The sequence below is a fragment of the Ammospiza nelsoni genome, chromosome 21, assembly GCF_027579445.1.
Source record: "Ammospiza nelsoni isolate bAmmNel1 chromosome 21, bAmmNel1.pri, whole genome shotgun sequence".
Classification (NCBI taxonomy): domain Eukaryota; kingdom Metazoa; phylum Chordata; class Aves; order Passeriformes; family Passerellidae; genus Ammospiza; species Ammospiza nelsoni.
Window position 1 is genome coordinate 8,956,503 of NC_080653.1, and position 26,081 is coordinate 8,982,583.

The 26,081-nt window shown below is 47.7% G+C and overlaps 1 protein-coding gene across 2 annotated transcripts in view; it reads left to right on the plus strand.

The window, feature by feature from the left end:
• Positions 1-25,866, plus strand: part of RPH3AL (rabphilin 3A like (without C2 domains)) — a 39,297-nt gene extending 13,431 nt beyond the window's left edge. Inside the window, exons 5-9 of one of the 2 annotated variants that reach the window (XM_059487160.1) lie at positions 2,911-2,997; positions 9,524-9,686; positions 15,573-15,686; positions 16,960-17,127; positions 23,556-25,866. In XM_059487160.1, the coding sequence (XP_059343143.1) occupies positions 2,911-2,997; positions 9,524-9,686; positions 15,573-15,686; positions 16,960-17,127; positions 23,556-23,590 (567 nt within the window). In that variant the 3' untranslated portion in view covers positions 23,591-25,866. The remainder of the gene's footprint in view (positions 1-2,910; positions 2,998-9,523; positions 9,687-15,572; positions 15,687-16,959; positions 17,128-23,555) is intronic. The other variant, XM_059487162.1, reaches the window with a different exon arrangement.
• The last annotated feature ends 215 nt before the right edge of the window (positions 25,867-26,081 follow it).

The window sequence follows — 26,081 nt, forward strand, 5'->3', positions numbered from 1 at the left end:
TTTTTAATAAAAACTACCATGGACTGGTTGTTGGACCGTGGTGGACCAACCCTCTGTGGCTCTGCTGGCTTTTGTGGGACACAGCCCTCGTGCAGAGCAGGTTCCTCCAGTGGAGGCCACAGAAATCACTGGGATTGTGCAGAAAATTCCTTCCAAGGCAGTGCCTGGGGAAGGAAACACAAATCTTGGAGCCCCTGGCTCCTAAACCATGGGGAAAGCAGATTTTAGGGAAGGGGTGTGGGACGAAGCAGCAGTGGGGAGTGGAAGGTTGGGTTTGGATGGGAGCAGCGTGGTCTCTGTGCACTGTGGACAGTAAAGGGTGGGTGACAGGCAGCAGATTCTTGGCTGTTTCCTGTGTTTCAGGCATGTGGAATAACAGGATGTGCTCTGTTCCTGCCTCCTTCCCCTGGCAGTTCTGCCCTCACCTAGTCAGGAGCCAGCTAAGTCACGTTGCCATGGGGCTTTTTAACCAATTTCCTGTGAACTCTGAGCACTATTGAGGGGGCAGGGGCTGCTTCAGGCACTTCCCAGCCCTGTCCCCTTGCAGGAGTGACTGTCAGCTGTCCCTGAGGAGGGCTGTGACCAGAAAACCCCAGAGAAATGCTGGGGTTTTTTTCTTTTCTTTTTTTTTTTCTTTCTTTATATTTTTCTTTCTTTTTTTTTTTCCTTTTTTTCCTTTTTTTTTCTTTTTCTTTTCTTTTCCTTTTTGTCTTTTTGTCTTTTCCTTTGTTTTCTTTCCCTTTTCCTCCTTTCCTTTTCCTCCTTTCCTTTTTCTTCTTTTCTTTTTTTAATTCCCTTTTGTCTGGAGTCTGTTGGGCAGTTCAGCAGCATTCACATCCAGGTTGATTTAAGTGAGCCCCAACTTTTCCAGGGTGCATTTTGCAGCTGCTTTCAGACTGGCTGCACTTTTCAGCTCTGTGCTAGCCCAAGCCAATTCTGCTTGGGTGCCCTGGGCTTGTCCCCTTCTGCTTTTTAATGTTGTGAACTCAGGGAACAGCCAACCCTTCAGCAGAGCACAGAGTGAACTGCTTGTTCCCTCTTGTCCAGGGATATCCATCACTCATGGAGTGCTGTGTGCAATGAGCAATTTGTCAGGGAATTATGGATTTTTTAAAGTTCATATTTTTCTGGCAGGCACTGCTCTGGTACCGTGTCATTGCAGCACATTTAATTCAGTGCCAGGAATTGTAATGATGCACCTGAAGCACAGCAAAGAATTTACCTTCAGCAAATCCCTGCTGCTGAACAGAGCTTCTGCACTTGTGATGGATCTTCTAAGTGCCACTTTCTGCTTTGGAAAGAATGCTTTTAATATTGGTTTTTATTATCTGGGAAATAATAATTGTGGCAAGACAAAGGTGTGTGCAAAGCCAGATGTGTTAACAACAGTAGGAGTGAGACAAAGCCCAGGGTGCTTTACCATGCAGAGGGGATTGATGTCATGAGTAAAAAGGTGAAGGATGAGTGGGAGAGCAAAGTGCTTTGTCTTGTGTTTAATGAGAAATGGGGCTGCATTTAATGCCCTTGATTTTTATGTCTTCTTCAGAGGGGTTCTGAGTGATGCTAGATTTCCCAGCCACTCTGCAGAGAAGGAGGAGGAGGAGGAAAACACCGTTTTAATGTTGGGATTGTTCAGAATTCGTGGCTGGGAGTAAAACCGGTCGGGAATTTCCACTAGAGGGAGCGTTTGAATGTGTTATCCGTGTGGGGATTGGGATTTTGGAGGGTGTTCCAGGCTGAGCTGCTCCCTCAGGAGGGAGGGAGAGTTTGGGGTGTTTTAGGTGGGGTCTGTGACTGAATCTGCCAATCCCCTTGGCTTGGGGAGCTCCGTGCTGAGGGGTGATGCTCCAGGCTCAACAGGCTGCTCATTATTTCTCTGGGAGGATGAGGATGAGGGCAGAATTAAATCATTATGCTGAAGAGCACTTGTGTGGCCTGGCAGGGGATGGGGCTGGAGGAACCCACCCAGATCTCCATTCTGCCCCCTCCCAGAGCATTCCTCTTTTCTCACTCATTCTTTCAGCAGGTACAATCCAGGAATTCAATCTTCTTCATCAGAATGACCGAATTTTAAATTAGATGGGGTGGGGAAGTGGGATGGGGAAGATGAGACCTTCATCCCTGGGCACAGGAGCAGCCTGGTGTGGAGGATGTGTGAATCTGTGGACATCCAATCCTCATGGATATCTCAGCAAGCTCTTGCTCTCCTCTTGTGAGTGGCTGTTCCTCCGTGAGGATCAAAGGATTCATCCCATTTCTCATTCAGGCTGCGCTGCCAGGGCTGATAGGCATCAGCTTCATTATGTAATGTTGTGATTCAGGTTGTAAATGGCTCGGGATGCCAGCAGAGACAGCAGATAGGGCTGTGCAGAGCCACAGACACTCAGGAAATGTGTGTAACCATGGCCATGGCTAAACAGCCCCAGAGCAAGGAGAGAGTGCTGAGAAGGAAGGGAAAACGTGGGATTCAACAATTGTGTGTGAGAGGAGGAAGGAGAGCATTCCCAACCTTGCACTTGTGCCTGCTTGCAGCTGCTTTCCACACCACAGAGATTGGGGGATTCAGGGGAATAAAAAAGCAGCTCTGGAGATTCACCTGTGTGTGATGGGGTTTGGTTTGCCCTGCCCAGTTCTCTCCTCTCCCTGGGGTCAAGGACTGTGCTGTGGGTTTCCCTTTGTCTCCTGTCCTCACAGCCCTGCAGCACCTTCCTGCAGGCAGCGCTTCTCCAGGAAAAACCGGGAATTTGTGCCACGCTTTGGGTTTTTAAGGGGAGCAAAACAGAGCTGCTGCTTCTCAGCCTTCTGTCCCCCAAGGGCTGTGGGGAGCTGCTAACACCACCTCTCTTTTTTTTTTTTTTTTTTTTTTTTTTTGTTTTTTTTCCCTTTTTTTTTTCTCTCTCCTTGTTTCAGAAAGTTTGCACCAAGTGTGGGATAGAAACTGTTGGAGCCCAGAAGCGTCCCCTGTGGCTGTGCAAGATCTGCAGTGAGCAGAGAGAGGTAAAACCCAGCTGTGGGGAGCTGGGGCTCAGCAGCACCCACCTGCCCAGCCCAAAGCTGTGCACAGCACCTGTGGGCTCTTCCCTGGGCATTGCAAGGCAGAAAATGGGATTTGGGAGGCCGGGCAGGCTCAAACACACACACAGTGGTGACAACTTTGTTTTATGAGGGAGTGAAGGGTAAAAATCCCACTGACTTTGTGGGATTTTTCTAGCTCTGGCCATAAAGTTGTTCCCTTACACCCTTTCCCTCCTCACTCTGTGGGAAACAAACTTGGCTAACTGTTTTTTTTTTTTTAATACAGCTTGAGAGATGTAGAGCATAACTGCAATATTTGCCCCACTAAAAATAACTAGAATTGCAGCCTTTAAATCTGTTTTCCTCCCTGCCTGCAAAATCCCATAACTTGCCAGTGTGTGAGGCTTCTAATGCAGGTCTCTAAATTTTTATATCCTTCATCCTTGACTTTACACTGCAAACAAAAAAAAAAAAAAGAAAAAGTAATGGTCTGCCTCAATTCTTGTCTGCCAGCCAGCATCCCCCAACATCAGGGCTCTGAAGTGAAGTCTGTGAATTTGTTCTGTGATTACAGATGGATTTTCACTTGTTCCCATCAATTTATTCTGGGCTTTGGCTTGTGGTCCTTGAGCATCAATCCAGTCCAGCTATTTCAGACCAAGCTGTACCCAGCTGTGTAACCTGGGTGCTCTGCTAAATCAATTTTTGAAGTGTAGTGAGAGTGTTTGTGCAGTTTTTGGAGGTGCTGAATTTTTTTCTTTAATTAGTTGTGGAAACTTTGCATTGCTTAGGTTTTACATTGGAGGGGGGTTTTTTTTTGTGTGGGAGCACCCACAAAATCCATGTTCAGGTAAAATGAGGGATACGTGGATGGTGATAATTTAAATTATCAGCAGCAGTGTGGGTAGGGCAGGAAGAGAGAATTCCAGCTCCCTGGATTTTGATAACAATTTGATACACTGAATCATCTGGATGTTTTGAATTCCAGATAGAGATCCCAAAATAGAGACTGAGGCAGGTGCAGGTATTCTCTGTGCTCTGCAGAGAAAGGCAGGGACTAAAATTTGCTTTATTTCCTTTATTCTCGTGGGTTTTTTTCAATCTCTCTGTACCACTGTGGGTTTTTTCCTATTTCTTAAAAAAAGAATAAGTAACCTGGTCAGTGGGCAGAGAATATTGATGTGTCCAGCACGTGTTATGTGTGGCCAGAGTGGGAGGGTGTGATAACCTCCAGCACTCACTCTGTGAGCCCTGAGATGCAGCCAAAGTGCATCCCTGAGGAAAATGGATGGACCTTTCCTTCTTAGACTAAATCACAGCCTCAGCTTGCCTCTCAACACTTAGCTTCTGCTTTATTTTCCAATTCCCTTTAAGAAGGTGGGTTCAAGCCTGTCTCCTTTTTTATTTATGCTGCTGCTGGTGCCCTGCACAGGAGAAGGTTGGGAGGGTCACAGTGAGGGCAGACAGACATCAAATCATCCATACCCTGTGTCTTCCTACATGCCCTGCCTTGATTTTGGGGGTTTTATGCCCTGCCTTGATTTTGGGGGTTTGGGAGCTGAGAATTAGAGAAACCTTGGCCAAGGAATTTGAGGTAAATCAGAATAAATGTGGCCCAGCAGGATCTGAGGCTGCTGGGGTTGGGCATCCCATGCACCCCAGCCCTTTAACTCTCTGCACAGCCTTATTTTGACTGGTAGCACCAGATTCTGCAGAGCACCTTCCTGAATTACCCCTTATACATATATTTTTATATATCTATATATCCATAATTAGCAATGCTATCATTGTAATTAAATCCTCTTGGAAGCATTTGTGCACATTTACATTTGAATTGACACATCCAGAATTGTAGGGATAATGAAAGCAGTTTCAGTGGGGTGGGGGGAAGCTTTTTTTTTAAAACTGCCTTGAATATGAGAGTGTCAGCTACCTGGGACCTGTTAAAAGTTTTAATTTGCCCTCTCTGCTTCACTTTCCTTTTCATTCCTGCTCCTTCACTACACAGCATTTTCATGGCTGCATTTCTCAGTTTATCACACAAAGATTTTTGTGCTGGAGGAGCAGTGTCATCTCCTCCTCTTTTGCCCCTGGGGCTTCCCTTTTCAAATATCCACTCCTACCACTTGGAACACTGTAAAGCAGCATAGCTTGGGGTTATTCCTGCCTGGCATGACGATTTCCTGGCAAAACACCCCAGGAATGGAGAGGGGTGTTTATTTTGGGTGACTCTGGATTGAATAGGAGCGATGTGCACCTGTTTGCAATTGAAAGAACTCATCAGTAGCCTCTGCCATATTATTTTGGGGGTGGCAGCGAGTAGTTAGACTCAAAATAGTGTCCTCTAGAATAGAGGGGGGAAAAAAAGAGGCCTGATTGAAAGGGGGATGATAAATGGTTGAAGGCTGGCAGGCACTGCAGCTCGAGAAACGTCGGGGTCAGGGGGGCGATGGATTTTGCTGTTCCAGAAACAAAGCTGGGAATGGTAATTCCACTGCCTTTTAATTTCCTTCATCCTCAAGTGCCCAACGTGGGAGTCGGCAGCAGCTTGCTGTAAATAATGTAATTGGAAATCTCTGTGTTATGGAAAAGCAGATGAATGCAAATAACGAGGCTGAGGAGCTCTGGCTCTCTCCCTCTCTCCGTGCTGCCAGCGGTGTTTGCAGGGCTGGGACAGAGGGGCTGTGTGGGGATGTGCTGCAGGCAGGACAGTTTTCCTTGCTGGAGCCCACAGAAAGCTGCTTCCCCACCTTTGGGTATTGCTGGTGTCTGCATGGCAGGGTAAATGTGGGTGGTTTTGCTCTCACCAAGCCCAGGCTGCTGTGAAGGAAAGGGCTGCAGGGTGCTGTGATGGTGCTCACAGGGGTCTCAGGTTCAGGGAAGAGATGAGGATTTGACTCTGTGTTTCAGAAGGCTGATTTATTATTTTATGATATATATTACATTAAAACTATACTAAAAGAATAGAAGAAAGGATTTCATCAGAAGGCTGGCTAAGAATAGAATAGCAAAGAATGATAACAAAGGCTCTGTCTCGGACTCTCTGTCTGATCCAGCTGACTGTGATTGGCCATTAATTAGAAACAACCAACATGGGCTGATCAAAGATCCACCTGTTGCATTCCACAGCAGCAGATAACCATTGTTTACATTTTGTTCCTGAGGCCTTTCAGCTTCTCAGGAGGAAAAATCTTAAGAAAAGGATTTTTCATAAAAGATGTCTGCGACAGGGTGGGAACACTGCATGGCACGAGCAGGAGCTGGTGGAGCAAAATGTGGCTTTGCAGCAAAGATCTTTTCTAAGTGTTGGAACTCAGAACATCCCTCTGGGTGTCCAGAGTTGCCAGGGGGCTCAGAGACCCTTGCCAGAGCACCTGTATGAGGACCTGAAAGTCCCAGAAGTTTAAATAGTATAATAATAAAATTATCACAGGGTGAAAATGTAGATTTTAGGATTTTTGGCATGGGGGTTTTGGAGACAAGATGGAGGAACTTGGGCATGCCTAGCCTTTCTTCTTCTTCTTGGTCTCCATCTTCTGCAGTGCTGTTGGCACTTTGGGATTGGTTTAGAATAGAAGTGCACTGTCTAACACAGGTGATGGGTATTGGAAAGTAAATTCTAAATATGTTATATAGGTGATAGGTATTGGAAAGTAATTGTAAATATGTAGTTTGTAGTATAAAAAGACAACACCACCCTGAAGGAGGTCAGAGTGCCTGTGGCTGCCCTGCTGAGCAGATCTTGGCTGGGCAGAGAGAAAATTTTATAGATAAGAATTAATCAACAACCTCAAGACTGAAAACTGCAGAGCTCTGACTCGATCTAAGCAGGGGTTTGGTGAGGAGGACTCTGGGGAGGCTGCAAGTGTTTGTTGTGATTCCCCAAGCTGTGATCCACCTCTTTATCAGCAAGCCCTAGTGTTTTCCCTGCTCAGGAGCTTGTTTTAGCACTTGTGTGCTCAGAGCAGCAACATGAGTCCCAGCAGGGCCCAGTGATTCTGTGTCAGGTCCCATTTCCAGGCTGCTCTTGAAAATGCTCGATAAAATCCCCATCTGCTTCTGCGTGTGTCACTCCATAGCTGCAGTGATGGCTTGATGCAGCTTTAATGGGAATATTATCAGGGTTATAAAAGGCATTTATCTGTCATGGCCACGGCTGTCCCTCTCCCTGGTGACATTCCAGCTCCACCCAAACTCAGACTGCTGTGGGGAACAAATTCCACCTTAATGTGAGCTGGTGGGAGCGGCATTCTCCTTTCCTTGGCAAGAGTAAACTCCAGCTGAGAAGTAAGAATTTTATTCTCAAGGCTCTGTTACAGATGGATTAATCTAAAATCAAGCAAGGACTTTGCTGTCAGGCCACTCTGGCCATCAATCAAATGCCATCAATAGCAGTCAACAACATCAACCATGGATCAAAACATGGAGTTTTGATCCAAGGATGCTCAGAGTGCAGAGCAGGATGTGATCCCTGGTCCTTTGGGACGGGCTGTGCTGCAAACCTGCAGGGGCAGAGGGACTGAATCCATCCAGGGCAGAGCATCTTGCTGCAGTTATTTCAGAGCTGATTTCAAAACAATTTCACTGCTGCCATAATAGGACCAAACTCTATTAGAAGCACCAATTTAAAGGGAATGTGTATGCAGAGAATCGATTTTATAGTAGTATTAGCACACCGGAGCTGGGTGTGTTATGTCATTAACTCTTTCTGTAACGACTTGCTCTGGGGTAGTGAGGAACCTGGAGGTGCCCAGCCTTTGTTCCAGCCACCCATGCTGTGTCTGATTGGTTTTATGGTGTGTCTAAATTGGAGCTAGCCTGAAGATAATAGGTCTCTCCAGTGCTTCAAATTAAATTACAGATGTTGTAAGGTCTGTTCAGAGAGTGGCTGTACCAGAGGGCTGTTTCCTCCCCAGCAGCTCATCCAGGGAAGGTGTGTGTGCACACCAGATCCCCAGCACGTGTCAGGGATGCACAATCCCAACCCTGTCCCTGTTCTCCTGCTGCTCCCAAAACCTCCAGCCCTCCTCAGGGACCCCTGGGCTTGCCCAGCCTGCAGCTCCACGTGTACCTGAGCTCTGTGCAGGGATATCTATCCCTCACTTTAAAATCTGTTTTATTTGTTTAAATCCCAATTCCCAGCAAGCAGAGCCCGTTCCTGCAGGGTCCCTGTGCCCATGTGCTGTTTGGCACACTGCACCGACTGCTGGGAGTCCCCACGTGCCAGCAGCAGGGACAGAAGGAGCCGTGTCAGCCTGTGCCTTGCCTGCCTGGGTCACTTTGGCTGAGGCGTCCTGCCTGCCAAACCCCCTCTGCAGAATTACAGCTTGCAGCTTCTTGGGGAAATTGGCTTCCCAGCTCTTTTCCTGGGTGGCAGGCTCACCCTCCTGCTGGGTGGTTATTCCTGCAGGGTGGTTCCCCAGCAGGAGAACGTTGGTGGAGCTGTGGGATGCTCTCACCTGGTGCTTTGCAGACCCTGCTGTGATGCACGAGCCTCCCCCCATTGCACGTGTGCTGGGTCACAGCACTGCTCTGCTTTCTTCTTCTTCTAGGTGGCTTTCTTTAAAAACCACCTTCTGCATTCAGATCACCTGCACGTGGCTTTCAGCACTCCAAACACAGAGATTTGAGCTCTCTTGGTGGCTCTGGGAGCCAGGCAACCAGCAGTGTGGTGGTGCTGCTGCTGTCCCGCTTTTTGGATGTCAGATTTTGTCACTACAGGTGTCCTCCTGAATGCCAGCTTTTGTCACTGCCCTCTGCTTTTATTAAGCTCTAAAGGCAAGTTGCAAATGTATTGCTGCAATTAGGGATATCTGCGTTTGCACCCACTGCCATCATGATGAAACTGTGTGTGAAGTGCTTTGGGAACTTGGAGTGGGAGCACTCATGATCTCCTTCACTCTGAGCAGAAGTGCAAGAAGTAAAAAATGATATTTTTACTATATTAACTTATTTTTGCCCTGGCTGTGTCATTAGCTCATTATCAGGCTGCTGGAAGGCACACAAGAATTAGCTTTGCAAGAGGCCATTTCTCCTTGTCTGAGCTGCCACCCTTCTCCCTCCCCCTGGCTTACAGCAGCCTCTATATTAAATATACCTAATAGAGTGCCTTCATCACAAGCTGCATTAAAGCTAAATTGGAGAGGAGAGGCTGTTCTTACAGCAGATATTACAGTTTGGTGCTCGAGGTCCATTTCCTGCTACAGGTTCAGGTTATTTGAGAGGAGTTCTTGTTCTTTTCAAGCTCGTTACATGACCTGGCTTGGCCTTATTGCTCTGTGGGATGGGCACTGGGGTTGTGCTGTGGGTCCAGCATGAGGCAGCACTGCCATCACCTTCTGCTCCTCCTTCCATCTGCTGCTTCCTCCCAGCTGGGATTTTTCAGCTGTGGAAGGAGGACAGAGATGAATCCGGGCAGGAATTTGGGATCAGAGCGAGCGGCTTGGTGGGGGGAGCTCATTCTGCTGTAAAAACCCAGCTCAAGGTGTCCTGTCTGTGTCTCTGGCAGGTGTGGAAGAGGTCTGGGGCGTGGTTCTACAAAGGGCTGCCCAAGTACATCACCCCTCTGAAGAGCAGCAACAGCAGCAGAGCCCTGGAGATGCAGGGCCAGCCCTGGCAGGAGCCCGAGCGCGTCGGGAGCAGCCGCTCCTTCACCTGGGCCAGGGGAAAAGGTTGGTTGTGCCACCCAAAAAACATCTGGGAGAAGGAGCTGCCTTCTCCTCTTGCTTCCCAGCAGTTAGGGGAGTTCTCTGTTAGAGGTGTGGTGTGTTCCCCACGTGGATGTTGGAGTTTCGTGGTTTTTGGAGGATTTGCTGATGTTGAAGTGCACGTGGGTGGCTCAGATTAGTCCCAGTCTGTGACCGTGCTCACAGGGGTCTCAGGTTGAGGGAAGAGATGAAGATCTGACTCCATGTTTCAGAAGGCTTGATTTATTATTTTATTATATATATTACATTAAAACTATACTAAAAGAATAGAAGAAAATGTTTCATCAGAAGGCTGGCTAAGCTAAGAATAGAAAGGAATGATAACAAAGGCTCTGTCTCAGACTCTCTGTCTGAGCCAGCTCACTGTGGTTGCCCATTAATTATAAACATCCTAGATGGGCCAATCACAGATCCACCTGTTGCATTCCACAGCAGCAGATAATCAATGTTTATATTTGTTCCTGAGGCCTTTCAGCTTCTCAGGAGGAAAAATCCTAAGGAAAGGATTTTTCATAAAAAGATGTCTGCGACACCAGTCCTCCTGGAGCACCTGTCCTTCAGTCCAGCCCTGCTTTCCTCCATTCCTTCACCCCAGCAGCCCTCACCCCACTGTTTTTCATTCCTTCTCCTTCACTACACAACCATGGAACTGCCTGAGGAACTGCTCCTGCTGAACCCCAGGGACTGTGCCCCTGCTGGACAGCACTGTGCAGCCAAAGCTGACCCAAAACTGGGCTCATTCCCTCCCTCCTTGCTCCTCACTTCTGCTGCTCTGCTGGGCAGGTTCCTCAAGTCACTGTGAGCTGGGTTAGGAATTGCTCTGCCAGCGTGTGAGTGCTGCAGAATCAGAGCTGCTGCCAGTTCTGCTTTGATTTCCTTTCTGTCTGTGTGGATTAGCAGAGCTGTCTGGCCTCTCCCCTTCTGTTTTTTGCTGTTAGATCCCCTCAGCTGGAGGAGACCTCTCCAGTGAAGCAGCTGCATGCTCTCCTCCACTCAGCAGAAGTGCAGGGGGAAATAACCTTTTAATAAAGAAACCTCAGGAGCCCTGGGTTTACAAACCTGCTCTTCAGGGCCCAGCTAAGAAAGCACTCCCAGCCCTGCTGTAACTTTTGTAATTAAAGACAAATTAGATCAACAGTAGATGGTTGTGTTGCCCTCCAGGAGATGCTTGGAAGGAGTTAGCAGAGGGACTGATTGATGAGGTTTTTTGTTCACATGATAGAATAATGAGTTAAGAGTTGAAGCTGTTGAGCCCAAGCCTGGCCTGCTGCTTAGTTCAGCTTTTCAGTTCTGTTTTTTGGAGAAGGCTTCCCCATAAATACAGGCAGGAGCAGGGGGAGGACAGCAAAGTGACCTTTGGTGAGCTTTGATGTGGGTGGTGAGCTGCCTCTGTCCCTGCTCTCTGATGTCTGTCTGGCTGCTGCTTTATGGCTTGGGTAATATTAATTTATGGCTTTATTTTCTGATGCTTTCTTTCCCTGTTGCCCTGCCTGTCCTCTGGCCAGCTTTCAGTGGGCACTGCAGGCTGTAATTCATCTCTGGAGCTGGGAGCTTGTGCATCTCCCCCCTCCTTTCACCTCCTTTGACGCTGCCGGTGCTGGGGCTCCTGCTGTTTGTCATCCCCCAAATGGGGCAGGGCAGCTCCTTCCCCCGTGGAAATGCGGATCCATGACATTGCCAGGGTGAACCTGCAGCTGGAGCTGGTTCCCTGGGCCTGGCTGAGAGCATTTGTCAGCTCACACCTTGTGCAGGCTCCCCCAGACACGTCCTTGCAGCTGGGAGCACAGCCCTGCAGCTGGCTTGGCAGGATGTTCCTGGGAATGAGCTCTGGCATTTAACACTCTGACAGGCTGCTCTCCATGGGCTTTCCATCATCCTGGCCACCCCTGTCCAGCCCCTCTGCTGGTCCCTGAGGTGCTGAAGGAGCCAGCTCTGAGCTCTAAAGGGATTCAAGGCAGGTGGGGCCAGCCCAGTCCTGCCACACCCTCCATGCCAGGAGAGATGGGACAAACCTCAAATGTCCCTTTTTCCACCTCAAAATTGAGGTATCAGTGCCAGAACCTGGGGATTTGCTCCCACTGCAGGAGGGTGGAAGGCAGAACCCACCAGGCAGAAGTTTTATTTCTGCACCCCCAGTATTTCCCCTGTGCTCGCTTCCACTGGGATTTGCTGGTGCCTTTGGTTTTTCTGCTATAAACAAGCAGTTGCCATGGGAACCCTGCTATTAATTAAGGCACAAATGTATTGTCAGGAGGAGAATGGCAGCAATATTTCTTCTGCTGGGCAGCAGCTCTGCTCCATGTGCTGGAATGTGGGTGGGATTCTCAGCTGGGTCAGGAGGAGGGAGCAAGAGCAGCAAGGGTTTTCCTGATCCAGGCTCTGAGCTGTGCAGGAAAAAGGTGGAAATCAAACAGAAGTGTGACCCCTGAGCTGCTGCACTGTTTGGCAGGAGGGCTGCCAAAATCCTGGGGGATTTTCCTGTTCCATCCCTGTTGCCAGGCAATGGGATGTGTCAGAGGCAGGGGAGCAGCACTGGGCAGGGGGATGCAGGGGGATGGAGCAGACAGGGATGTGCTGGGAAGTGGCTGCAGGTCACCCAACCTGCCAACTTGGCAAAGCTGCAACTTGTGCTGCTCCTGAAAGGGAAAAGAGCTGGCTCCAGTCACCTTTTCCTTCTTGGAGTGTGATGTGGCAGTGGGACCCTGGGCAGTAAAAATCCTCATTTTCTCTCACTCTCCCACCTGCACTGACCAGGAGCTGTCGCCCTCCCTGCTCCCTGTGCTTGCCAAAAATCTGCAGGGGCTGTGATTCCCACGTGCTTTTGGTGTTTCTGACAGCTGCAGGAGGTGCCAAGGGCTCTGTGTGTGTGCCAGGCTGGGCCTGCCCTGAGCTGGCACCACCAGGGAGCTGGCATGGCTCTAAAATCACACATTTAACACCAGATCCCAGCCCCAGCCAAGTGCTCCTTCCCCTTGGCCTCAGCACAGCCTCCCCACGTCCTGCTTTGCCTCTGGGGACAGGAACAGCCAGAATTGTCCTTCCCCATCCCCTGTGTGCCCCTGGCTTGGGGATTGAGGCACGTGGGCTCTGCCAGCAGCTGCAGGGCTCCAGGCTCTCACTGAGTGACCCATTCCCTGTGGAAATATTGCATTTCCAGCAAGTTTTATCTCAGCAGATTTTATTTTATGAGCTTGGTTTTTTTTTGTTTTTTTTTTTTTTTTCCAGTCAGCTGGAGATAGGGATAAATCTGTTCCATCCTCTGAAAGAACAGCTGTCCAACATCTCCTATTGATATATCAGCAGCTGCTGGAACACCAGATTTAATACTTCTGGGCTCTGGAAAGTGCCAGCAGAAGGTTTGGATGAAGGATTACCTAAAAGAGAGACTTTGGTGCAGTGAGTAAAAGAGAATCTTATTGGCAGCAGAGGAAATGAGAGCAGACAGGGCTGGTCCTGTGGTGAGAGTGCCTTGCAGTCATTAATATTTTCTTCCTCTTGTGCTGCTTCTCTCTGAGCTGCTGAATGGCAGCAGGGACAGGCAGCTAAAGTCACCTCCACTGATTCACTGGGGCCTTCTCCAAATAAATCCTGGCTCCCAGCATTTCCAGAGGATTCATGGAGGAGGGAGCTGTGCTGAGGAAATGGATTTTATGAATCCAGGAGAGCAAAAAAAGAAAAAAAAAGATGATGACCAAGTGGAACAGGACTTTATTTTCTGAGAGAATTGAGCAATAAGATGGTCAGAATGAGTCTTGCAGCTGAGATTTGGATTATATAGGAAAAAAAAAAAACCCTCTGGTATGTATGGATTGTTTTTAGCAGTGTTTATATAGAACTCCCCATCTCTCCCAGGGAGTTCTGAAGATGTTTTTCCTGAACCTGACGCTCCCAGGTAGTAATGGAGATATTTTTTTAGACAAACCTTTGGTGTGAGGACTCTTGGCCAGCATTGCAGCCCCCCAGCTTTTAAAAGAGCTTTTTTCCCTGCAGGGAAAGGCTGTGCAGGGTGTGTGTGAGGAGCTGCCTGCCAGGCCAACTTCAATAATGCCTTGCAATAACACTGCCTGCCAGCTTTAATATCCTCAGAGATGTTAGCATTACTTTAGGTATTCATTCCTCTTTTTTTTTTAAATGAAATACTTTGTGTAGCACAGATCCTTGAGTACAGGCGTGCCTGCAGAGGTGCTTGGCAGGAATATTTGACAGCTCCTGCTCTGTGCAAGGGGAGGGATTCCCATCCTGCTGCCCTGGGGAGAGCTGGGGGGTTTGGGCTGGCACAGAGGGATGAGCTGACAGCTCTGTGTTACCCCGTGGCTGTCACCTTGTTCCCCTGCACCCACGTCCCCACAGAGAAAATCACTTCTCACAGCAGTGTGAGCTTCTGGAGACGTCCTGGTGGGTCTAAAAAACATCCCTGGGGCTTCCTTTTGCCTCAGGAGAGGCTGCAGGTTGTGGTGTTACCCGCTTTACATCCCTCATGGGCTGATTTTGTACTTTTCTTCAGGAGTTGTGACCTGCTGTTTGAAGTGGCTGCCAGGAGAGCTGGTATCTGCCTGCTCAAATGGAGAAGTGCAATCCCTCAAACAAAAAACAGATTTTTTTTTTTTCCCCATTACTTTCCTACTCAGCCCCACCATTTCTGTTCTGAGATCAAACCACCACAAAAATCCAGGAATTGGGAAAAAACATTATTTTAATTTTACCCAGAGCAGCTGGCAGCCGAGTTATCTTTTACACCAGTGTAAGCAGGAGAGGTGTTTGCATAATTGCATGGAAAAGTGGGAAGAACCTGCCAGTTTGGGAAGCTGTGTCTGGCAAAATGAGGCTCCTCCAGCTCTTTTGGAAAATATGGGGAGTGGAAAGCAGCAGGAAGAGAGCCAGGATTCAGGGGAAGAAAAACACAGAGGGGAAAGAAAGGGAGAGCAGAGCCTGGAGCAGCAAAGAGTGGCACAGGAGCACCCCAATGTCACCGTGATATTTTCTGAAAAATCCTCTTTGCCCAGGATTTTCTCCTGGGAAGCTGACAAGCCTCAAAGAAGAATGAAAACAATAATTATCTGATTGCTGCTTCTGTGTTTGCTGCTTTGGAAATGTGGCTTGGATATTTTTTGCCAACAGGTGGATGTTTGATTGGTTCCCTGTGAATTGTTTTAATTTAATGGCCAGTCGTGGTCCAGCTGTGTTGAGGCTCTGAGGAATCTCAGGTTTTTATTATTCATTCTTGTTAAAGCCTTCTGGTGTGTCCTTTCTCTTTCTTTAGTGTAGTTTTAGTATATATTATATTATATTATATTATATTATATTATATTATATTATATTATATTATATTATATTATATTATATTATATTATATTATATTATATTATATTATATTATATATAAATAATATTATATTTTACATTGTATATAATATATAATACATACTAAATATAATATAATATAATATAATATAATATAATATAATATAATATAATATAATATAATATAATATAATATAATATAATATAATATAATATAATATAATATAATATAATATCAGCCTTCTGATAACATGGAGCCAAATTCTCATCTCTCACCTCATCCTGGGAACCCCACAAACCCCACACCCCCTGGTCCCAGTCAGCTTTAGGAGAGAAGCACTGGTGGTGTCTGCACCTTCTAGAGTTCTAAATCATCTGCAAGGAGTAAAACCACCTCATGCTGGGGAGGAGCAGCAGGAAGGGTCTGCTTTGGGGAGGGAGAACGTGAGCAGGGAGTCAGAGTTTGTTCCTGTTTCCTTTGGATCCATCTGGCAGCTCTTTGGGGAGTGTTGTGAACGTTGTGAATGAGCGTCTGTGTCCTCTCCTGCAGGGGTTTCCAGTGACAGCGAGAGCGACTCGGAGCTCAGTTCCTCCAGCCTGGATGACAAACCCATCCCCGTGGGGTCAAAAGGCTCCCAAGGGAGAAAGCTCCAGGCAGGAATGGGTGAGGAGCTGCACTTCCCCGTGGCTGGAGGATGGGAGGTGTGAAGTGATTCAGTGTTTGGCTCTTGGCTGTGCTGGGTGAGCGTCTGAGCCTTTCTCCCTGGGATTTCTCCCTGGTTCCTTCCATGGCCTGCAGCATTCCAGGAGCTGGGAGCTGCTCCTCGTTGTATTTGTGGGGTGCCCTCGTGGTGGGGAGGAATGATGAACCTGACTCCATGCTCTCAGAAGGCTAATTCATTATTTTATTATACTATATTATATTAAAGAATGCTAAACTAAACTATACTAAAGAATACTGAAAGGATACTTACAGAAGGCTAAAAAGATAATAATGAAAAATCGTGACTCCTTCCAAAGTCCTGACACAGCTTGGCACTGATTGGCCAATGAGTGAAAATAATTCACAGCAGAATCCAGTGAAACAATCACCTGTGGGTAAACAAACTCCAAACACATTCCACATGAGCAAAACACAGGAGAAGCAAATCAGACAATTATTGTTTTGCTTTTTCTCTAAGGCTGCTCAGCTTCCCAGGAGAAAAATCCTGGGCCAAGGGATTTTTCAGAGAATGTGAATGTGACAGCTCCTGGCACCACGTCCCTGGCCAGCTCCTCGCTCCTGGCATCACTGGGATCACTGGTGTTTCCTGGGAGCAGAGCACAAGAACTGGGGCTGACCCTGCTCCTGAGGGCTCCTGGCTGGAGCTGGGATGTTCCAGCTCCTGTAGGACCCAGCTCAGTATCCACATTCTGTGGATTCTGAATTCACATTGTCTGGAAAATTCTGCATTCGCATTCTCTGGAAAAATCCCTTTGCTCAGTATTTTTCTCCTGGGAAGCTGAGAAGCCTCAGAGAAAAAGGAAAACAATAATTGTCTTGATTTGCTTCTCCTGTGTTTTGCTCCTTTGGGACGTGTTTGGAGATTGTTTACCCACAGGTGATTGTTTCATTGGATTCTGCTGTGAGTTGTTTTCACTCAATGGCCAATTAGGGGCCAAGCTGTGTTAGGACTCTGGAGAGAGTCATGAGTTTTCATTATTATCTTATTTATTAATTAATTATTTCATATTATCATTATGTTAGCCTTCTGTAAGTATCCTTTCTGTATTCTTTAGTACAGTTTAGTTTAGCATTCTTTAATATAATATAATATAATGTAATAAAATAATAAATCAACCCTCTGAGAACAGGGAGCCAGACTCATCATTCGTTCCCGTAAATATAACACCACCTCCTTCGATGCCCTCACCACATCTCTGTCCTGTCCCTGCAGCCCCCACCAGGGGACCCAGCCCGGCCAGGAGCAGAGCCCTGGAGGCCCCGCAGTGTCCCCAGCAGTGGGGCAGCCACAGCAGCCTGGGCAGTGAGCAGGGGGCCGAGCTCAGCCCCGCGGAGAGTGACCAACCCTCGGGCAGGCGCCACAGCGACACCGGCACCCCTGGTAAGCTGCACCCCCTCCCTGTGCACATCCCTGCTCCTTGGGGCTGAACCCCCTGAAAGCACAGCTTTCCCAGAGGCTTTGTGTGCTTTCCCAAAGGCTTCGTGTGCTTTTACACTTTATTTTGGGAGGGGAGGGCAGGGCAGTGCTTCCCCTGCCAGAGCCGTCTGTGGCCAGAGCGGATGGGTGACCAGCTGGTGTTTGGGTGTGAAAAACGCCAATCACAAAATTTTAAAAGTCTCATAGTAATAAAATAGTTGTAAAAATAGTAGTACAATTAGAGTAATAATAATCGGGACAGTTTGAATTGCCAGAGGCACACAAAGCTGTGGCCCCGGGATCACTTTTCTCTGTGTCATGGTTTGAGAGGAAGTGAGTTTTTAGGATGCTGTGGTCAAGAGGTCTCAACTGTGTTTCTGTGGCACAAGAGGGGCTCCTCACCCCTTGATGAACTGAGAATTGATTATCTGAAGGGTGGTGATGGACTGAGAGTTGGTGATCTGAGGGGTGGATGTATTGGAAATTTGGTGGGGGGAGGAGGAAATGTTTTTGGAAGGTTTTCATTCTTTCTGTATGAAAATTCTATTCTTTCTTTCTAACTATATTTTTACATATAGTTTTAAGTTAATAAAGCTTTCTCTTCTTTATTTCTAAGTGGGAGCCTGCTTTGCTCTATTCCTGGTCACATCTCACAGCAGACACCAGGGAGAATGTATTTTCACAGGGGCACTGGCATTGTGCCACTCTGCTTCTTTTTCTTTGAATTAGCAGATGCTGTCACGGTGTCACACCTTCTCCCCTGAATGCAAAACCTTTTCTGCAACATGAGTAATGGTCTGGGGTGGGAGCTGCCTACACCCACGGCCAGCAGCACTCAGAGCCTGGGGCTGTGGCCCTGCAGAGCTGCTCTGTGTCCTGCAGAGCCAGCAGAACAGATTGAGCTTCTCCTGAAGCAAAGCAAAGCCCAGCAGCTTTATGAGAACGAGGAACATTTTTTTCCTGGAGTGAGGTTGCTCTTGAAGCCAAGCATGGCTCTTCCCAGAACTCTGCAGTGCAGAAGAAAGACACTTTTTCCCCCTCAAAACCCTCAGAACAATTAAGTGACTGGGAAAGCAGAGGCTGCTATCACACCTGAAGCAGCTGAAAGAGATGCAAATGTGTTCTCTCTGCAGTTCCCACTAATTTAGTCACTAACCCCTCAAGTTATCATGCAGCCCCGCTCCCTCCTCAGCATCCCTGCCCTCTGAACTGCCTCTGCTGTTCTTCCTGAGCCTGCTTGGTGCTGGCCATGTTGAGGCATAAATTGGATTAGAGAGAGCAGGTTCATCCTTCAGTGCACCAGGGAGCCGTGGTCCCCCTCCCTCCCTGCTCTCCCTGCTAGAAACAGGCAGCACAAAATTGTTCCTCTGCTCTTCCCTCCCTCCCCAGCTCACAGGCACCAGCAGTTTTCCTTTGGTTTTTCACCAGACAAACCAGACAAGTGATTCTTCTGCTCTGTCCTTCCTCCCCCTGGATTAGAGCCTGCCCTGGCCTGGCAGGGGGGTTTATTTTAAGCTCCTGTTGTGCAGGATTAGAGAGGGTGGATTCCAGAGGAGCTGCAGGTTGTCCTTGGGGCTGGAATGGGTGTTGGTGGACAGCAGGTGACCCTTTGGGTGCTGCCTCTGATGGATGGATGGATCCACTCCTGGACAATGTGTTTGTACTCAGTGTTCTGTAGCTTCTCTGCTGCTCTTTGAGCCAGCTGCTGCCTGGCCATGACAGTGCAAACTCTATTTCAGAGCCTTAAAAAAAAAAGAAAAAAACCCCCCATTTTCCTGCTAAAAACTCCATATGCAAAGCTTGGCACAAGGGGTCACATCTTTCCAGAGGGATCTCCCTGTGAAGATGGGGGAGAGCTGGAGTGACAGGCAGCATGGGCTGATATTTAAAAAAGGAAAACTGCAGCAATCTCCTGAGCCCAGTTAAAGCTGGCCCTGAGATTCAGAGAGGATCCTGCTAGGGAAAAGGTTAAGCCAGGTTGGCTGCCTAGGGACTTTCTGTGAAGATCTTTATGTCTGGGGTCATTTATTTCTCAGTGTTCCTGCAGAAGGGGCTGCTTTGTTCAGAGCCCAGGTACAGGGGCTCTGTACCCCCAAATCCAGGCAGGGAGGCAGGAGATCAGCACTTTGGGTGCCTCTCTTTGCCAACAAACAGAGGCTGCTCTTGCTGTTGATATCTTCAAAGAGTGCTGGATTTCAGGGTTCCCAGCCTCTCCCTGCCTTTTGGGCATTCCCTGAGCTCTGCCCTGCCCCAAGAGCAGAGCAAGGGGCAAAGATCCTTCCTCATTTCAGCTGCTGATCCTCAGCTGCAGGATGGGGCTGTTAAAAGCTGATTTTCTGCACCTTTACAACACCCTGTCAGGAGCAATTTTTGCTCCATATTATCACCTCAGGTGTTGTTCTTTCTTTGCACTTCTTTTCTCACCTCTGCTCTTACTCCGCTCTCGAGTGCGACTTGGCAGAGCATCCTGAGATCCCAGGCCACCTCCAGAGCAGGAGCTGGGGACAGGTGCTGCAAAAGCAGCTGCTCTCACTGTCCTGGGCTCTTCCAGCCTGAAGGCCAAGCCAGCAGCAGGGTTTTGGCCAGGGGAGGACAAGGAGCTCTTAAGGAGAGGTTGGAGGTTTCCAGCGCGATGCTGCAGCTCCGCCTGGGCTTTGCTGGGGCTGATAATGAAGCCTGGGGTTTGTCATAAAATGACTCATTGTCAGAGCTGCATTGGGATTGAGGCAACCTCAGCCCATGAGCCAAAGTTTCAGAAGAGTGGTGAGTTGAGAGGCTGCCAGTTTTATTATTATTTTTTAAATTTTTTTTTACCACCTGCTCTCAAAGCCTTTCAAAAGCCCCATTTTCTGAGGGGCTGCTGCTCCTTCTGCTTCTGAAGCTGCAGCTCCTGGAGTGCCTGCTCTAACCTGATAGCTTTCAAGAGGAAGGTCATACACTCATTGTCCTGAAGAAGGTTTTATCCTAAAGAAAATTAAATTTGCACATATGGAAGAAGAACAGTCTTCTTTTCCCCTCTTGCTCCCAGCTAGGGCAGGTGACTCACCTTGTTCTGGCTGCACAGCTGATGCTGAGAGATGCCTTAAAAAAAGAGCAAAATCCTCACTTGTGTTGATTATGATGTTTTTATTAAGGAAGGGGAATATTAAACAGAGTGAAACAAAAACAATCAGTATCTTACAGTGGTTTTCATTAGCCCAGGGAGAGCTTTTAATGGAGATAAGAAATCCGAGCTTGGGCCTGCTGCAGGGGGTAAATGAAACCAAAGTCATCTCCCCTCAGATCAGCAGCAGGTTCTGCACTGATGGGTGCCAGCTGATGGGGTTCTCAGCATCCTCTGAGGAATCTGCCCCAGAAATAGTGAATCCTGCTGGCTGCTGGGGAGTGGGGAGCCAGCCTGGCACGGGCTGTGGGGCTGCAGAAGCTCTGATTCCTGCTGGAATCAGCTCTGAGAGGCAGCCAGGAGAGAAGCTCTAATGAGTGAGTGCAAATCACAGCCTCCCCATCTCTGCCTGCTTGCCAATTGTGTTGTCTAAATCATTAATACTTAAAGAGTGGTGCAGCAGCTGGCACTTGAACAGAGGCACGTTGAACGGAGCTGAGACAAGGCTGGCACCGCCTGCTGCGGGTCAGAAATGTTCTGGTGTGCAGGAATGGGGTGGGACCTGCTGCAAAGATCCCCAGATGTCACCAGCTCCAGCCTGAGCCCTCCTCCTGCATCTCCTTTATGGTGGGAGAGGCTGAGGGAGATGGACAGGGAGTGCTGCTCCCAGCTCTCTTAATTTGAGCAGATTTACGCCTTGTCTTTCAGGAATTGACTGGATTTAGGAATGAGGTGCTGTCTCTCTGTGGGCTCCCTGGCTGGGCTAGGCATCCACTTTTTGCTCATAAATATTCAAGCTGTTAATACACGAGCCAGGCAGAGCCATCCAGCATTATTGTTGTGGCAGGAAATTCTCTGGGCATCTTTGAAGTTAAAGCATTAACTTCTATTTTCACTTCCATTCTTCTTTTCAGATGTCTGCTTTGCTCCCTCAGGGACCATGAGGAGGTGGCATTTTGCTTCAGTGGGTCTGACTACTCCGTTCCATGTAGGAAGGAAAAAAAAAATAAAATGTCCTAACAGTAATTAGGCTCCAAATGAGGTAGTAATTTCTTTAATTACTTGCTTCGTGGCAGTCTTTGGGGAGTTGACTTTTGTTTTCCTGTGCTTGGTGAGAAAGTTGCTGAGATGTTTTCAGGCTTGTTCCTTGTTTGTGTGGATTTCCAGGGCTGGTTTTGCAGCAGGCTGGAAGAGGTGGGAAATCCCTGCTTTAGGGTACAGTTTGGGAAGGACAGAGGGATCAGATATGAAGGAAAGACCCTCACCCACACCCATCCAAGCCCCTGCTCCCTTCATTGGCTGCCTCATCACATTTTTCCTCCTCTTTATACCCTTTTGCTCAGAGCTCACTGGGATTGAGATTTCCTGCTGCCAAGGCAGAGGATAAGTTGTCTGTCTTCCCCCAAAGTGAAAAAAATTGAATTGTGCCTTCATGGCTGAGGAGCTTTGAGCTGTCTCTGCCTCCTCAGATGCTCAGAGCACCGAGTGGTCCTGCTGTACTTATAAATAAAACATAGCTCTGGGTAGTGGCAGCATTAGGAAATGATTCAAGGTTTGCATTCCAGATACAATGCATTTGTAAATATGAACCTCAGGAGAAGCCTGTGCCCCCTTTCCATGTTTGAGGGAATTAAAATATTTTCATCCTCGAGTGGAAGAAGCAAAACATTTCCAGCTCTTTCAAGCCCGTCTTGGAGTTAAGCGAATAAAGGCTCAACTAACTAAAAAATAAATTACTTTCACTATTCCTGTAATTCTTTATGGAGTTTTAAATTGAAGGCTTCTTCCTTCAAAATAGAGGGATGACAAAGATTCATTCTCTCAGCTCTTTCACTCAATCTATCAGGAAACAAGCCTGCTGCTGAGGATGAAACTCCTATTTTTGTGCCTTCCTTCCCACTGCAGAGGTCTGTGATCAAACAGCCTGTCTGGCCTCCTGTCCCCACCTCCTCAGGCTCATCCTCTGCCCTCTTCAATGCATTCACTCCAACTTCCCATTCAGCATTTTGCACAAAGCACGGGGGCAGGAGCTGATGGCAGCTTGGCAAACAGAGCAGGAAGGGGAGAGCAGGGGAAGTCAGCAGGACAGAAGTGAAAAGTGGATTTTGGAGTCTTTGCAAACACAGGGAGAGGTTCTGTGGTTTATCTTTTAGCAGGGATGTCAGGCAGCAGCCGCTGGCAGGAATTTGCTTTGGGACTCCTGGTGCCTTGAACAATTGACATTGAATGCTGTGATTGCTGTGGTTCCCCTGTCCTTTCTCCAAGAGGAGCAGCAGTGTGTCCCAGCAGAGCCTGAGCTTGGCCAGGGCACTGAAGGGATCAGCTCAGGGTTGTTCAGGCAACAGGAGCCCTGTGAAAAACGCCAATCGCTTGTTTTTAAAATTTTAAAAGTATTATAGTAATAAAATGGTTATAAAAATAGTAATACAGTTAGAGTAACAATAATTTAGACAATTTGAATTAGGACCATGTGAGACAATAGAAACAAAGAGTTACAGATGTCTGGGTACCTTCTCTGTGTAAAATAAGCTCAAAAAAGGATCCACGTTAACAGAGGATTAACCCTTAAATACAATAACCCGTTGCATATTCATACACCTCATACATGATGCATAAATTCCATTCAAACACAGGATTCTGTCTGGTCAGTGCCAGCTTCTTCCTCTGGATCCTAACAGCACCTTTGAGGCAGGAAGAAGTTCATTTCTCCTGATAATGGGGCAATCAATTCTCTTTCTCTGAAAGATTCACGTGTCCTGTGGCTGCTATCTCGCTGCCAGTCCTTTCTTTAAAAAAAAGTGTCCTACACAGCATAGTTTCTATTTTAACAATTTTTATAACCTAAAACTATATTTAACACACTACTTAAGAGAATTAATACAGCATTACTTTCTAACACCACACATATAATATTCATTTCAATATTTGTGAAAAGCCAATCATAAAATGCATGCATTTTTCCCAAGCCCAGATCTGGAGCAGAGCAGGGCTGTGCCCATCCCCAGTTGTGACTGAGCAGGAATGTCTCATGGACCAGTCCTAGCAGCACAACTCCTCATTTCTCCTCCTCCCCACATTTCCCTCCCCTGGCTTTTCTTCCTTTAATCGAGTCTAATGGGCTCTGACTGCTGGACTAATGATGCATAGATGTTCTCTTTATTATTTTTAGGGAGCTCTCAAAATGGCACTGAGCACACAAAAGCAACGTGAAACAACCCTGTGGAGCCTCTCCCCTTTGCCGCTTTCCAAACAAAAACTTTTATTCTTTATTTTATTTTTTTTTTTGAAGGCAAACGAGGAGCCCACACCAGAACACGGCTCTGATTCTGAAGGGGGTGAAGATGGAGCTGCTTTGTCCTGGATCCAGCACTGCCATTCCTGAGATCCCACCCCAGACAGGAGCTGCTGCCAGTGGTGATGCTGTGATGGCAGCAGAGGGCCTGGGGCTGGGATTTGCTCCCATCCTTGTGTTTGTTGTTGTTTTGTTCTGTTTGGAGCGAGTTTGGAGGGGGCAGCAGGAACAGGTGAATCTCCTGTTCCCTCCCTTCCTCTCTGCTCAGGGTAAAGGAACACTCCAAGGAATTTGCTGGGCTGATGGGTGCCAGCTGATGGGGTTTTTCACTCCCCTTGGAGTGAATTTTTCACTCCCCTTGTGCTCGTGGGAGGGTGGGGGTCAGGGGAGATGTGTTTGCTGCGGCACACCCCCAAACCCCAGCCCAGCTGCCCAAATGGGATAAAAGCTTTCGAATTACTTTATCCTGTAAAGCTCTGCAGATTCCCCTCCCACGTGCACCCACCTTCTTTTGCCTTTTTTCCTGGAAGTCTGGAGCATCTGGCTGGCTCTGGTGGTGTCATCATGAGTCAGGCTCTTGAAAACTGCGTGCCCTGGTCCTGCTTATCCTCCAGAATGGACAATTTCCCTCTGAGGCCTGACAGATGAGAAAAATCAAATTACCTCACGTCTCTGGAGCTATTAGATCTTTGAAGGCCTGAACAAAACCCACACTGGGAGTCTGTGGATTTTATTAAATGCTTTGGAGCTGACCTGTCTATTATGAAGAAACAAAGGATTCCAAAAAGTTCCCTCTGAAATCACAGAGTTAAAGGCAATTTGTGCCCATTAATGTCAGCCTTTCCCCTGGTTATTTCTCTTTTGTTCTGCTTCCCTTTGCTCTGGGCACTCTGTGTGCATGTAGTGTGTGTTCTTACAAACGGCTGCAGGATGAAGATAAATGAGATTGGGTGCTGGAACACTCTGGCAGGAGATGGGAAATCAATCCCTGGCTTGCTTTCCAGATGAGCCTGGCCCAACAGAGGCCGTTCCCTCCCTGCTCCCCAGGTCAGTGCCGTGGCAGCTTGCTGGTGAAATGCTCCCAGCCCTCCCTCTGGGATCTGCTCCTGCCCTTTTGCAAATGGGAACAAAACCTTTGCACTCCCTGAGATGGCAGAAAAAGAAATCACTGAGTGTGAGGGGCACACCATCAGTGCTGGAGAGAGCAAGGGGTGAGGTTGTTCTCCTCTGAGGGATGTTTTATGGCATGGTCTGTTGTTAACCTGGCCATTAACTGTTAACCTGGCATCTGTGCAATGGGAGATGCCAAAACCATCAGCTGTATGTGAAAAAGGAGCTCCAGCTGAAATACTGGTGTGGTTTCAGGGCTGTAGGGTCTTCAGTTTCCAGGGTGTGTAGGCACCAAAGAGAGTTCTGTTGTGCCTTGAAGCTTTTGACAATCCAAGTGATTCTTGTCTTGCTCATTAGTGCAGTGCCTCAGCCAGCCGGGCCTGCCAGGCAAAGTTAATTCCACAGCAGAAGGAGAAGGGAAAAGACTTTTAGGAATTGACTCTGTTTTCTTTAAACCTGCTCAGCTCCACACTGAGCTGGAAAGAGCTTTTGAAATCCTGAGTGTCATTCCTAGCTGTCCTTGTGTCCCTTGTGTTTCTCTCCAGGGCAGTGCAGGCAGGTCCCTGGTGTCCCCATTCCCACCCTCATTTCCCACCCCACGGGATCCCAGCTCTGCTAAGGAGCCTGGGAGTCCTTGCTGTGCCACTGAGAGGTATCAGCTTGGTTTTTAACTGAGGCCAGCTTTTATAGAACACTCTGAGAGATAAATTTGACATTGCTCTGGTGCTAGCGAGACTGGAAACTTTGCTTTCTTATTTAAACTTTATTTATATTTTCTTTCTTACCTGTGTATTTTAACTCCATGGGGTAATTGCACCTGGGTTTGAACCAGAACTGTTCAATCAGCTGTGGAAAGACTCCTCTTGGATTGAGGGACGGATCTGGTCCTGGACAACGTGATCCAGGCACAGCTGAATGTGATAGAGCAACATCTGCAGCTCTGGGCACTATTTTGTTTTGAAGACCACTTTTCCCTTTGTGGTGATTGTCTTGGTTGTGTTTTGTGGCTTTTGTTGGAATATTATCCTGAACCTGTACCTGCCTTTTGAGCCAGCTCAATGTGGGCAAGAAGAGCTCAGTGAATGTTTTCAGTCTGCTCTGGTCATTTGTGTTTATGATTTTCTTGTTCTCACCTCCATCCCTCACAACTTTTATGTGGTGTTTTACTACTGGAAACAATAAAGCTTTTGCTCAGTAACAGCTCCTTGCCATTCCTGAAACAGTAAAAAAAGGTTTTTTTGTAGATACTCTCGAAATCCTCCAGCAAGGTAAGACAATAACCCAGCCAGTGGAAATGGGATTGGTGTGGCTGGACTTTAATTGAATCCTGCACTTGAAAGTCACCTTTTGTCTTGTCTCCTCCTCTGTGCCTGGTGCTGGTGCTGGCAGGGGCACAGATCAGCTCCTCAGCCC